This window comes from Babylonia areolata, chromosome 18 (genome assembly GCF_041734735.1).
Source record: "Babylonia areolata isolate BAREFJ2019XMU chromosome 18, ASM4173473v1, whole genome shotgun sequence".
In the NCBI taxonomy this organism is placed as follows: Eukaryota; Metazoa; Mollusca; class Gastropoda; order Neogastropoda; family Buccinidae; genus Babylonia; species Babylonia areolata.
In genome coordinates, this window is record NC_134893.1 from 47155295 (window position 1) to 47167378 (window position 12084).

General features: G+C 38.7%; 1 protein-coding gene across 2 annotated transcripts in view; it reads right to left on the bottom strand.

Moving 5' to 3' along the window:
• The window catches only part of LOC143292849 (uncharacterized), a 290755-nt gene that overhangs the window by 87119 nt on the left and 191552 nt on the right, over positions 1-12084 (bottom strand). For both annotated transcript variants that reach the window (XM_076603474.1, XM_076603475.1), the window contains exons 109-114: positions 10361-10504; positions 3332-3517; positions 2834-2959; positions 2093-2275; positions 1530-1652; positions 779-964 (exon numbers count right to left, since the gene is read on the bottom strand). In XM_076603474.1, coding sequence (XP_076459589.1) covers positions 779-964; positions 1530-1652; positions 2093-2275; positions 2834-2959; positions 3332-3517; positions 10361-10504 — 948 coding nt within the window. The remainder of the gene's footprint in view (positions 1-778; positions 965-1529; positions 1653-2092; positions 2276-2833; positions 2960-3331; positions 3518-10360; positions 10505-12084) is intronic.

A 12084-nucleotide genomic window follows, 5' to 3' on the forward strand; every position in this document is an offset into this window, starting at 1 on the left:
GGCTTGGTTTGTACACGTTGCCAGAAGGTGGCAGAATGGTCAGGGTGCTCATCAGCCAATACAGTGTCTATGAGGGACAGGGCACGCACTTGGCGCACCGAAAAAGAACCAATGGCAACGAGAGTGCTGTCCTCTGACGACATTCTGTAAGAGAAGTCTGCTCTGAAAGGAACACAAATATTTCTGCATGCACTCAAGGCTTGACTCAGCACATTGGGTTATGCTGCTTGTCAGACATTTGTCTAGCAGATGTGGTGTAGCATATATGGACTTGTCCGAACGCAGTGACGCCTCCTTGAAAAGCTGAAACTGAAACTGCCAGACACGTCACCCTTTCAAAAACCACTGCAAGGCACTGGGGGGGTAGAAGACGGAAACGAGGGGGACAACGAAAAGCCCGGTCTGACAACATCAAGGACTGGACGGGGATACCTTCCCGGATCGTCTCTCGACAACTGCCAACAGAGCATCGTGGAGGTGGTCGTCTGTCTCTTCAGCCATCATGTGCCATTGACGAATCCGAAGTTGATAACCTACAACCTGTGACGGTGGGTTGACTCATTGCAAGTCTATAGCCTGTTCCAAAACATGAATTGCTTTGTAATAATTTAGTAACGTGTTTAAATAAATCAAGTAATATTATCAAGATAATACTAAATCTGTACATTATTCCACATAATTGTTACGATCTTGTCATTTTTGTTTAATCACAGTAATATGAATGCCCAAACAACAACTGATTCGTAACCCCGATTGACTGCCAGAGTTCCGAACTTACAATGAGGTCGTTGTCTCTGGCCTGGACAGTGATGACACTGGTGCCCGTTGTGACCAGCTCGTTGATAGCCGTTTGGTAGGGCAGGTTGATGAAGAAGGGCGGGCCTTGGTCACGGATCACCGTGATGAAAGCCTCCACTGTCGTCTTCTTTTCGGGGTTACCAGAGTCGCTGGCCACGATTACCATCTGTCAGTATAAAGTCAGTTTGATAATGACTTTTGTTCAGGGTTATGCCGGTAAGGACAGGACATCATTATAACCAGTCTTAAAGAAATGTTGTAAAATGAGGTATCCGTACCAGTTAATATTCGTACTTAAAAGTGATATATTTAGAGTGACACAATTTATTTTCGTGTCAACAATCATTTTACGAGTTGTGGAGTATTTAAATTTCACATTTTTTCGGACAAAAACATTATTTCGAAAATTTTTAAACAGTTATCTCCACTCCAATTTCGTCTTTAATCTCTACTAAAAATAAAAATGTTCTGAAAATCTAAAACAACAACCAAACAAGACAAAATAAACGCAAAAACACACAAAGAACAACAACAAAAACAAACAAACCAAAAACAACAACAACAAAAACCCCAACCCCATAACAGCCTCTCTCATCCTCACTAAAACCTAAAAAATTACTTGAACAACAGCAGCAGCAAATAATGGGCAACAACAGAATCACCACAACAAAAATAAACAACACTAGTTCCGACAACTGATTGTAGAATAATTATTGTGTTGCCTTACTTACCCTGTACTCTGTCTTGGTGTCGGAGGTAAGCTGTCGGCGAACACTGATCAAACCGGTGTCGGCGGAGAGATAGAAGTAAGATAGTGTGTCCGCTTCTCCTGTAGCAGTATATACTATGCGGTCCTGTTACATAACAGACACAATATTGTATGAAACCAGCTTATGACAGAACGGAACACTGTATATGTAGTTTTGTCTTCAAACGACTAATTTGATATTACCTATCTGTAGAAGTTTGTCTTTCCAGTGCACAAGCAACACACACACACACACACACACACACACACACACACACACACACACACACACACAAACAAAACAAAACAAAACAAAAAAACCAAAACGAAACCAACAACAAAAATACAAAAAAACACAACTGATGTTTTCTTATTGTTGGTTTGTTTCATTTTTTTTTTATCATACTGCTTTTTCTTACCAGTAAATAACTTTTATATCATGTTAACTCAAAATACAATTTAAAAGAAGAAAAGATAAGACACAGACACACACAAACATTTTCCTTTTTGGTCATCCTCCTCTAACCACAGAGTAAAAACACATACCCCATCCTGATCGGTTGCAGCGACTTGAAGGATGCCAACACCGACTTCAGTGGTTTCGTTGATGGTAGTTCTATATGGGGATGCAGAGAAAATAGGCGAGTACTCATTGCGAATCACTGTGATGGCTACTGTCGCTGTTGCAATCTCCGATGGGTATGCTGTGTCCGCCACCTGGAGACGCAGCTGTTGGGAAAAAGAACAGTACGATTAACTGATTGATTTGGTGTGTGTTTAGTTCTGCTGATCTACTTCATTCCTTAAAAGCATTTTTCACAGGAATGTAACAGTAAAATTGAGCAACATTAAAACACCTAAATGATGAAAAAACAACAGAAGCAGATCCATAAAAAGCACTATGAACATCATCATCATGGGAAGAAAGAACGATAGAAAGCAGGCAGACAGAAAGATAGAAAGAAAAGAAAGCAGTAAAAGGAAGCAAATCCCTTACAATACACTTGTGATTATGCTGTCGTTATATTTCCTCTTTATTTCATAACAACCAACCAGTCAGCACACAATGTGAATATAGCTCTTCCATGTGGCTGTGGTACTGCAATCAGTTTCAATAACAACATATTAATTTCATATGGCTGATTTGATGTGGTGAGATTCATGCATTCTTAATCTGTCTTTTTCATCCATGTGCATGTGCACAAATGAAGGCACAGACACACACACAAACACATTTTTGCACAATGAGAAAAAATGCATGCTAATCACAACAGTGTAGATACTAACAACATAGTCGAAGCTGGCCCGGTCAGTACGCAGGTTGTTCCTGACAAAGATCCTGCCGGATGTCTCGTTGACACCAAAATAGAAAGGAGCGACGCTGTCTCCAATCACACGGTAGGTCAGCTGACCCTAGAAGCATGAACAAAGAAATAAACATGGGTCAGTTCTACAGTACTAACACATGGGACTGGTCGAAAACATCTCCAACGGGCTCTACTTTACAACGGTAAAAAAAAGCAGCTCTAATTCACATTGATTCAGACCAAAATTCTTGAAATATATCAGTCATATAATTCACTATCTCCAAACAAAAAGAATAACTCGATGGTAGGTCTGCAGCAGAAACTTATGTCACAAAAGCGCACATGATAAAGAAATATAGCTTTATCGTAATTTTGATACACTACAAATTGCAAATAAATGGACAAAGATATAGAAAAAAATAAATGAATACCACACATACACGAACCAGAAATGCACACAGTCGATCCAATAACTTACAGCCAAATCGTTGTCAACAGCCGTGACCTGATAAATGGATCGGGTCACCACTGTGTTCTCCGACACGGTCACGAAGTACGGTTGGTTGATAAAGGTGGGCAGGAAGCGGTTACGCACCACGTTGACGATGAAGGATGCATCAGTGATGCGTTCATTAAGGCGTTGGTCACGTGCACGCACTGTCATCTGTGACATGAATACGTGACGTCATCTTATGCGTATTGTGGTGTTATGATACTTTATGACGAATTACTTGTGATGAGGAATGAGGATGCCAATAATGTCGAATTTCACATATGACTTCGTCTATGACTGAATGGGTTTTCTTTCACGAGGGAAGTGGAACAGGCAAAGCCACCCTTGTTTTTAAACCCTGTCCTCATGATTAAAAAAAAAAGAATGAAAACAACACAAGAAGACAAAGACAAACGCAATTACCAAAACACACAAGGTGCACACAAAGACGTATGCACATGCTCATGCATAAATAAATACGCCCCCCCCCCCCTAATAATCAAACCTATCACACACACACACACACACACACACACACACACACACACACAAACGTACGCCTACACACACACACTGAGAAGTCGAGTATCGGAAAAAGAACGGAGCTGGCAAGACGGAGAACAGATATGGAAGAGTTCAGAAAGATACTATGGGCCAAATCCGTTGACTGCAGAAAGAGAGGATAGCTTATAGTCTATTCGATCAGAAACAGGCAACTAGTGGAGAACTGAAAGTGAGGAGAAACACGGTAAAATTAAGAAGATCTGAAAATAAGTCTGGAAGCGTTATTCTGAACTCGTTAAGTCTAACAGATATCTGGCTACACCGGTCAAAAGGGAATTGCAGTAATCCAGTCGTGAGAGACCAAAAGTCTATACGTGTTTTGGTTCCATCAGTGGCGGACAGACTTGATTCCACGCAGTTCCAGATATGCAACTTCACAGATATTTGTAATGTGGTGTTGGATGGAAAAAGGCTGGTCGCAGACTACATCAAGATTGTAAACAGAAGGAGAAAGTGAAACAGGCGCGCTGTTTATCAGAACAGTGTCAGGAAAGAAAGGATGTTGATGAAACGTTTTTGGACAGGCTATCATAAACTGTGTTTTCATCATTTAGTTGCAGCTTATTGAGTGTCATCCAGTCCTTTAGGTCTGCAATGCACTCCCGTGTCTGAGTCACCAGTACATCAAATTCAGCTATGGAATCCGACTGATGGGTGTCATCAGCTAATGCGACATCGGATGATGACTGATGACACCCGACGCAGAAGCCTCATACAGTGCAGCACGAAAAGAACGGGACCAAGGGCGGAGACCTGTGGGACATCATGTCTGAAGGCAGATACACAGGAGTATATATCATTTGCACACATTTTCTGTGCATGATCTGACAGGTAAGACGTAATTTCATGCTACTGCAGTGTCACGAATACAAAAGGAGGTTTGAAGTCTCTGCTGACAAGTCTATAAGAGCGAGAACAGATACCTTACCATCATGAAATCCAGAAAGCAAATCACTGAGTATTCTAAGTTGGGCCGTTTCGTAGCTATGACCACGTCTATAACTTGACTACTGAGAAGTGAAAGAAACGAATTTGCTTCAGATTAAGAGCTGAGGCATTACAACCTTTTCTAGCAATTTTGATAAAAAATGACAGATTTGAGAAAGGTCGATATTTTTTCTAACAATTATGATCCGAAGATGATTTCTTGTTGAATGGACGCTCAACAGCAGATCTGAAGCTTCCAGGAAAACAACCAGACAGTAAGAAAGAACTGATGACATGAGAAATATGTGGCAGTAGAACATCAATTCATTCAACCAATAAAGAGGATGGGACCGGAGCTCACAGGATTTCGGAAAAGCACTCACGACACACCTTTTTTCGCAAACTCCTCAGTAACCGAGTGGAAACGATGCAAAACAGGACCACTCTACTCGGGTTCTTTTACTGGTGATGATGATATCTTTGTGTGAAAAGTATGTATAATGAAGTGAAAGCGAGAGTGAGATCGGGGGCAAAATTATCAGATTGTGTGAATTGTATTCGTGGGGTTAAGCATGGGGATGTCTGTAGCCCTGTCTTGTTTCACTTTTTATTAATGAACTAGCGTTAGAAATTATGCAAAATGGTCAACATGGTGTTACTTTCGATTTGATTGAACTGTTTGATTTACTTTTTGCTGATGACATGATTCTGCTGTCTATAACAACAGTTGGTTTACAGCGACAACTTAACAGTTTATACACTGCAGCAACTAATTTACAGCTAAAGGTAAATATGGATAAAACAAATATTGCTGTTTTTCGTAAGGGAGGGTATTTGGCAAGAAATGAAAGATGGTCATATGGAAGCGAAAGAATAACTGTCGTAAATGCATATAAATACCTTGGGATTTATTTTTCAACAAGACTCAGTTTCAACTTTGCATGTCAAGACATTGCTAATAAAGCAAAAAAAAGCAGTTTTTTGATTCTTCATATTTTGTATAAAGTAGACTGTAGTTCTTTTGGTGTATTTGTTAGATTATTTGATTCGCATGTTCAGCCAATATTACAGTATGGAGCAGAAATCTGGGGACTGGAAAATAGGATAGTAACAGAAAAAGTGCACTTGTTTGCATTGAAACGTTTTCTTAATGTAGACAATCGAACTCCAAATGATCTTGTTTATGGTGAACTGGGGAGATACCCTATTTATCTAAATTCTTATATCAAATGTATTAAATATTGGCTAAAGTTGACTAGAATGAATGAAAACAGATATCCATTTAAAGCATATGAAATGTTATATAGTTTAGATAATAATGGTAAGAAGACTTGGGCAACGAGTGTTCGTCAGTGTTTAAATACATATGGTTTTGCATTTGTATGGGATAATGAAGGGGTGAAAGATATTGCAGGTTTCTTAAAGTGTTTCAGACAACGTATTATTGATTGCAGGTAGCAAGATTGGCATGATCATATACAAACTAGTGATAGATTCGCACAGTTTAGACTTTTTAAAACATCGCATGTGATTGAGCCATACATTGAGTTAGGACTGAACAGATATATAAAATGTACTCTGACAAAATTTAGATTTGGTATTTCTAGTATTGCTTCTCATAGTTTTAGGTATAGCATTCTAAATGAACCCATGTATACATGCCGTTTATGCAGTTCGGGTAAAGAAGATGAATTGCATTTTTTGTTATGTTGCCCTGCTTTGTGTGACTTTAGACAAAACTTATTCAACCGAAATATTATAGTGATCCGTCTAATTTTAGGTTCAATTTACTCATGTCTTCAAGACAGGAATGTACTCTGCATAACTTAGCCATATATATATATATATGAAGGATTGAAGAGACTAAGTACAGTTATCTCGTAAATGTTGTTGAATATTTGTGTTGACTATTTTGAGTGATATGGTTGATATTGTGCTAACAATTTTTGGTTGATTTGAATTGTCTATTTACTGTGTCATGTCATTTTCTAATTATTATTTATCAATGAATCCCCCTTCAGTAAGGGGCTCTGGCCTTATCTGAATAAAACATTCGTTCGTTCGTTCTTTTACTGGTGAAGACGGAGACACAGCATAGTCAAGCTTCTCACGAATGCACGATGTTTTACCAGTGAAGAAGTACGAAGATTTCTGAGGGAGTTCCTGCACAGAAAATATTGTAGAGAGAGGAGTGCTTCTCACTTTTCTAAGCAGGTTGTTCGTAACACTGAATAACTGTTTGTCTGTGGTGCATGCACGGGTTTTAGACGGGTAAAACACAGACTTTGCACTGTCAATAATGTCTATTACACAATTCCTTGCTGTCTGAACATAATTCCCAGTCAGCAGTCAATCAAACTGCTGGCAAACAAATATTTTTCGAAAGAACCAGTATTATTTTGAAAGAAATGGGTGTTACACAAAATAGCAATTGTGGCTTGTTTCTTGAATCAAAAGAAAGCATTGGACATATCTTTTTACATGCCCTCAGTCTAAACGCTTTGGAAACGAAGTTGAAGAACTCCCCATGTCAAAATGCATCACATGCACAAACATTATTTCAACACAAAATCCGACACTGTTCGGTGTGGATCAAAATGTTGACAGATTCAGTGGTTGGCTTAATCATTCTCCTTGGTAAAAGATTTATCTACAAGTGTAAATTGGATAAATGCTTGTCAATCATTCAGTCTTTTGACTATGTTATCGCTGTAAGATATAACATAGAGGTATACAATGCGAAAATGAACTGAACACTGCGTGAATTTAAAACAAAGTGGTTGCCATATATGTCTCCGATATAACGTCAAACGCATGTCTAAATCCTTTAATGTGTTCATTAATTCAGTCATTTGCCGTCTTCTTCTTCGATCGTGGGCTGCAACTCCCACATTCACTCGTATGTACACGAGTGGGGTTTTGCGTGTATGACCGTTTTTACCCCGCCATGTTTCAGTATGAAATAAAATTGTAAAAAAAAGTCTTGACTTACAGAGATCAATTCTAGGAAGAGGTACTGCGAGTTTATGAAAGTGTCTGTTGCTATTTATTGGAAAGCTATCTACAATACCACAAAGAGCAGCTCCAGTAATTGCTTTATGCATCACAACAGAACCCTCCTTTTTGATGTAGTGGAAGAATGTCAAATGAATCATAATCATCGGTGGTAAATGAGCAGGACTTTATGAGAACTAGTTAAAGAGCACGTTAAAATAATCTGTTTGAAGGTTTTGGAATCTGTCCACTGGCTGAAACCTATACTGTCGAGGCATATATACAGCAGACAAGATACGTGACTGAAATAACTTTTTACAAGCACTGGATATTACGAAAATTTATCTAACATACTTGAAATACATTCTGACATATTCGTATACACTGTTAAATAAGCAATATGGTCAGACCAATACATGATTGTCAGTATCTTGTACCTGCATGCAAATTTACGTCTTAAATTTTTACTCCAGAAAAAGAAAACGGAAATATATATGGTGATTTGTTTTTGATGATTTTGTCTCGTTGTTATACACATATTTAGTGTTCTGTGGATTAATACACAATATGAATTTCTGTTCAACTGAAAAAAAATGGTTGCAATGTGGATGTCAATACATTTATGAATGAATGATTGAAATAAACTGAATAGCCGACCGCAAATAAAGCACAAACTATTGTTAAATGCATAAGCAGATCGTTAATCTACAGTGAGAATTATAATAGAGAAATAACCGTTTGGGTACATGTTAACTTTTTGTGTTTGAACCTGATTCAGAAACATTAATACCAACTGGTTTGTTTTTGTTTCTTGAGAATAATAAAATGATCTGAATAGCGCCTTCCAATAGTCCGTATGTAGCTATTTTCTTTAATGAGAGAGAATGAGTACTGACATAAAATGCTTTTTAAATCCATAAAAAAATACTCCCACAACTCCGTTATTGATATATAATAGCCATTTATCGACCATCTATGTCAGAGTTCCATGACAAAAATATTTCCCCCTAAAATGACTTTGTTTCACGTGAATCTGATTAAATTTATTTGAAAGGGAAAGTGCGCGTTTTTAGTGTGCGTTTCAAATGTTGCTTTGGATAGAACTTGTACAATTGCTGTCGGTATGTGATCTGATGGGTTTGAATGGTCACCCGCCTTGAATAGCGGAATGAGGTTAGCTTTCTTAACATACTGAAAAACCATTGTTGTCAATGCAAAAGTTTATATATATATATATATATATATATATATATATATATATATATATACATATGTATATATATATATATATATATATATATATATATATATACATATATGTGTCTCTAATTACTAAGGAAGCTATTTTGATTATTTTGCCACCCAGTTCATTTAAAGCTTTTGTGCTAGACTGCTATAAAGACAGCAAGGCGGCATAAACGCCAAGATCTTATAGGAAAGGAATGTGTGCGTGTGCGTGCGTGCGTGCGTGCGTGCGTGTGTGTGTGTGTGTGTGTGTGTGTGTGTGTGTGTGTGTGTGTGTGTGTGGGTCAGAGAGAGAGAGAGATAGAGAGAGAGAGAGAGTGATTGACTGACTGACAAACACTTATTGCATATCACTTTGAAGCGAGTATTGCAATCTCAAAACAATTTTTTTCGTACTTTCACAATTTTACTCAGTATAGTTACGACCAGTCCTCTCTTCTCCTCTACACAGACCCCTTGGATGTCCAGTGGGTGTCTGAATGACCCAACCTTTAGCTTCCGTCGTCAGAATTGTGGTATTCTTTGTCAACATTCACATCTTCAGTATAAGAGCCTTCCGCTTGCAATATTTTGATGATGGTAATTGGGGTGAAACGCTGTTAACGTCGTCTCTTTCGCCGTTCGTATGGAGAGAGTTAAACCTACACAACCCTAAGACAACTCAGATCATTTCCCGACTACTTGCTTCCCGTGTTAGAACCCGATTCTTCGGCGATTCCTCCTTTTCTTATTCAGCTCCATCTGTCTGGAACAGTTTACCTCACGATCTTCGCCACTCTCCCTCATTTCAATATTTTAAAACTGGTCTGAAAACACATCTTTTTGAAAACGCCTATCCATAAACTTTCCATACATTTTCAGAATTAAGCCACGCAAACTCTCTCTCTTTCGTTTTGTGTGTGTGTGTGTGTGTGTGTGTGTGTGTGTGTGTGTGTGTGTGTGTGTGTGTGTGTGTGTGTGTGTGTGTGTGTGAGTGTGTGTGTGTGTTTATGTAATGTAATACGCGTAGTCTCTGAATTTGTTTTATATCATTGTGCGCTAAATTATTATCTTTCTTCTTCTTTCTTTGTGAATTATTGCTTGCGTGCGTGCGTGCGTGCGTGCGTGCGTGCGTGTGTGTGTGTGTGTGTGTGCGTGTGTGTGTGTGTGCGTGTGTGTGTGTGTGTGTGTTTAATGTTTATTGTAAAGCGCTTTGAACTCTATTTAAAGGAGGAAAGCGCTCAACAAAAATCCATTACTATCATTATCATGATTATTATTATAACGTGAATAACTTATACTCACAGTGAAGCGGGCATCCCTGTCAACATCGTCAGTCAGCGGGCGTCTCAGGTAGACAGCTCCTGTCTGCTGATTGATGTAGAAGTAGTTCAGGGCCTTGTCTGAGTTGGCTGTGCCCGTGGACAGCAGAGCGAATCGAACCTCATCCTGCAACAGTGTTATGTGTGGACAGTGAGTTTAGTTTGTCCATAACATTGTATCAGCATTATGTGTGGACAGCGAGTTTAGTTTGTCCATAACATTGTATCAGCATTATGTGTGGACAGTCAGTTTAGTTTGTCCATGATATTGTGTCAGCATTATGTGTGGACAGTCAGTTTAGTTTGTCCATGACATTGTATCAGCATTATGTGTGGGCAGTGAGTTTAGTTTGTCCATGATATTGTGTCAGCATTATGTGTGGACAGTCAGTTTAGTTTGTCCATGATATTGTGTCAGCATTATGTGTGGACAGCGAGTTTAGTTTGTCCATGACATTGTATCAGCATTATGTGTGGACAGTGAGTTTAGTTTGTCCATGATATTGTATCAGGATTATGTGTGCACAGTGAGTTTAGTTTGTCCATGATATTGTATCAGCATTATGTGTGGACAGTGAGTTTAGTTTGTCCATGATATTGTATCAGGATTATGTGTGCACAGTGAGTTTAGTTTGTCCATGATATTGTATCAGCATAATTGTGTGGACAGCGAGTTTAGTTTGCCCATGACATTGTATCAGCATTATGTGTGGACAGTGAGTTTAGTTTGTCCATGATATTGTGTCAGCATTATGTGTGGACAGTCAGTTTAGTTTGTCCATGATATTGTGTCAGGATTATGTTTGCACAGTGAGTTTAGTTTGTCCATGACATTGTATCAGCATTATGTGTGGACAGTGAGTTTAGTTTGTCCATGACATTGTGTCAGGATTACGCGTGGATCGTGAGTTTAGTATGTCCATGACGACTTTACTGCGTCAGTGTTACGTGTGGATATCGAGTTCATTGTGTCTATGAGTTGACCACACCCGTGTTTAAATCTGGAAAGAGTGTTTAGTGTGTCTCTAACATTACTGCATCGGAGGAATGTGTGGATAGAGTTTTTTGTGTGTATCTCTGACTTGACTGCAACAGCGTCATGTTTGGATTTAGAGTTAATAGTGCCTATTACTGCATCAGTGTTATTTGTGGATAGTAACTTACCATTACATGATCTTACTGTATCAGTGCTATATGACTTTAGCTTGGCCATGACCTTATAGCGACAGGGAGAGAACACACACACACACACACACACACACACACACACACACACACACACACACACACACACACACACACACACACTCACAAACACGCAAGTTTCAAGTTATGATTATCCTTTCACAGCTGTTGGAGTATCGAGACTTGCTACAAAATAATGATTTCATGCCCAGATTAAACATTTAAAAATACGTAACAGCGTCACACAGAAGCTGAGAAAACACATAATCGTCTTTTAATCCCCTAAAAAGCATCCAGACAACATTTAATAAACTTACTTTCAGCTGGTAAAACTTTGTTTTGCCCCTTTTGAGCACATTGCAAAATTTAAAAACCGAGACAAATGTTTTTTTTAGACACACATCTTTTTCGCAGCTGATCATACTTGGGACATTCCATTATAAACGGGAATTCATCACCAGTCACAGACGTGTTTCAAGCCTTACATAACCGAAACTCTCGTAGTAAGCCATTGCGTCTCCA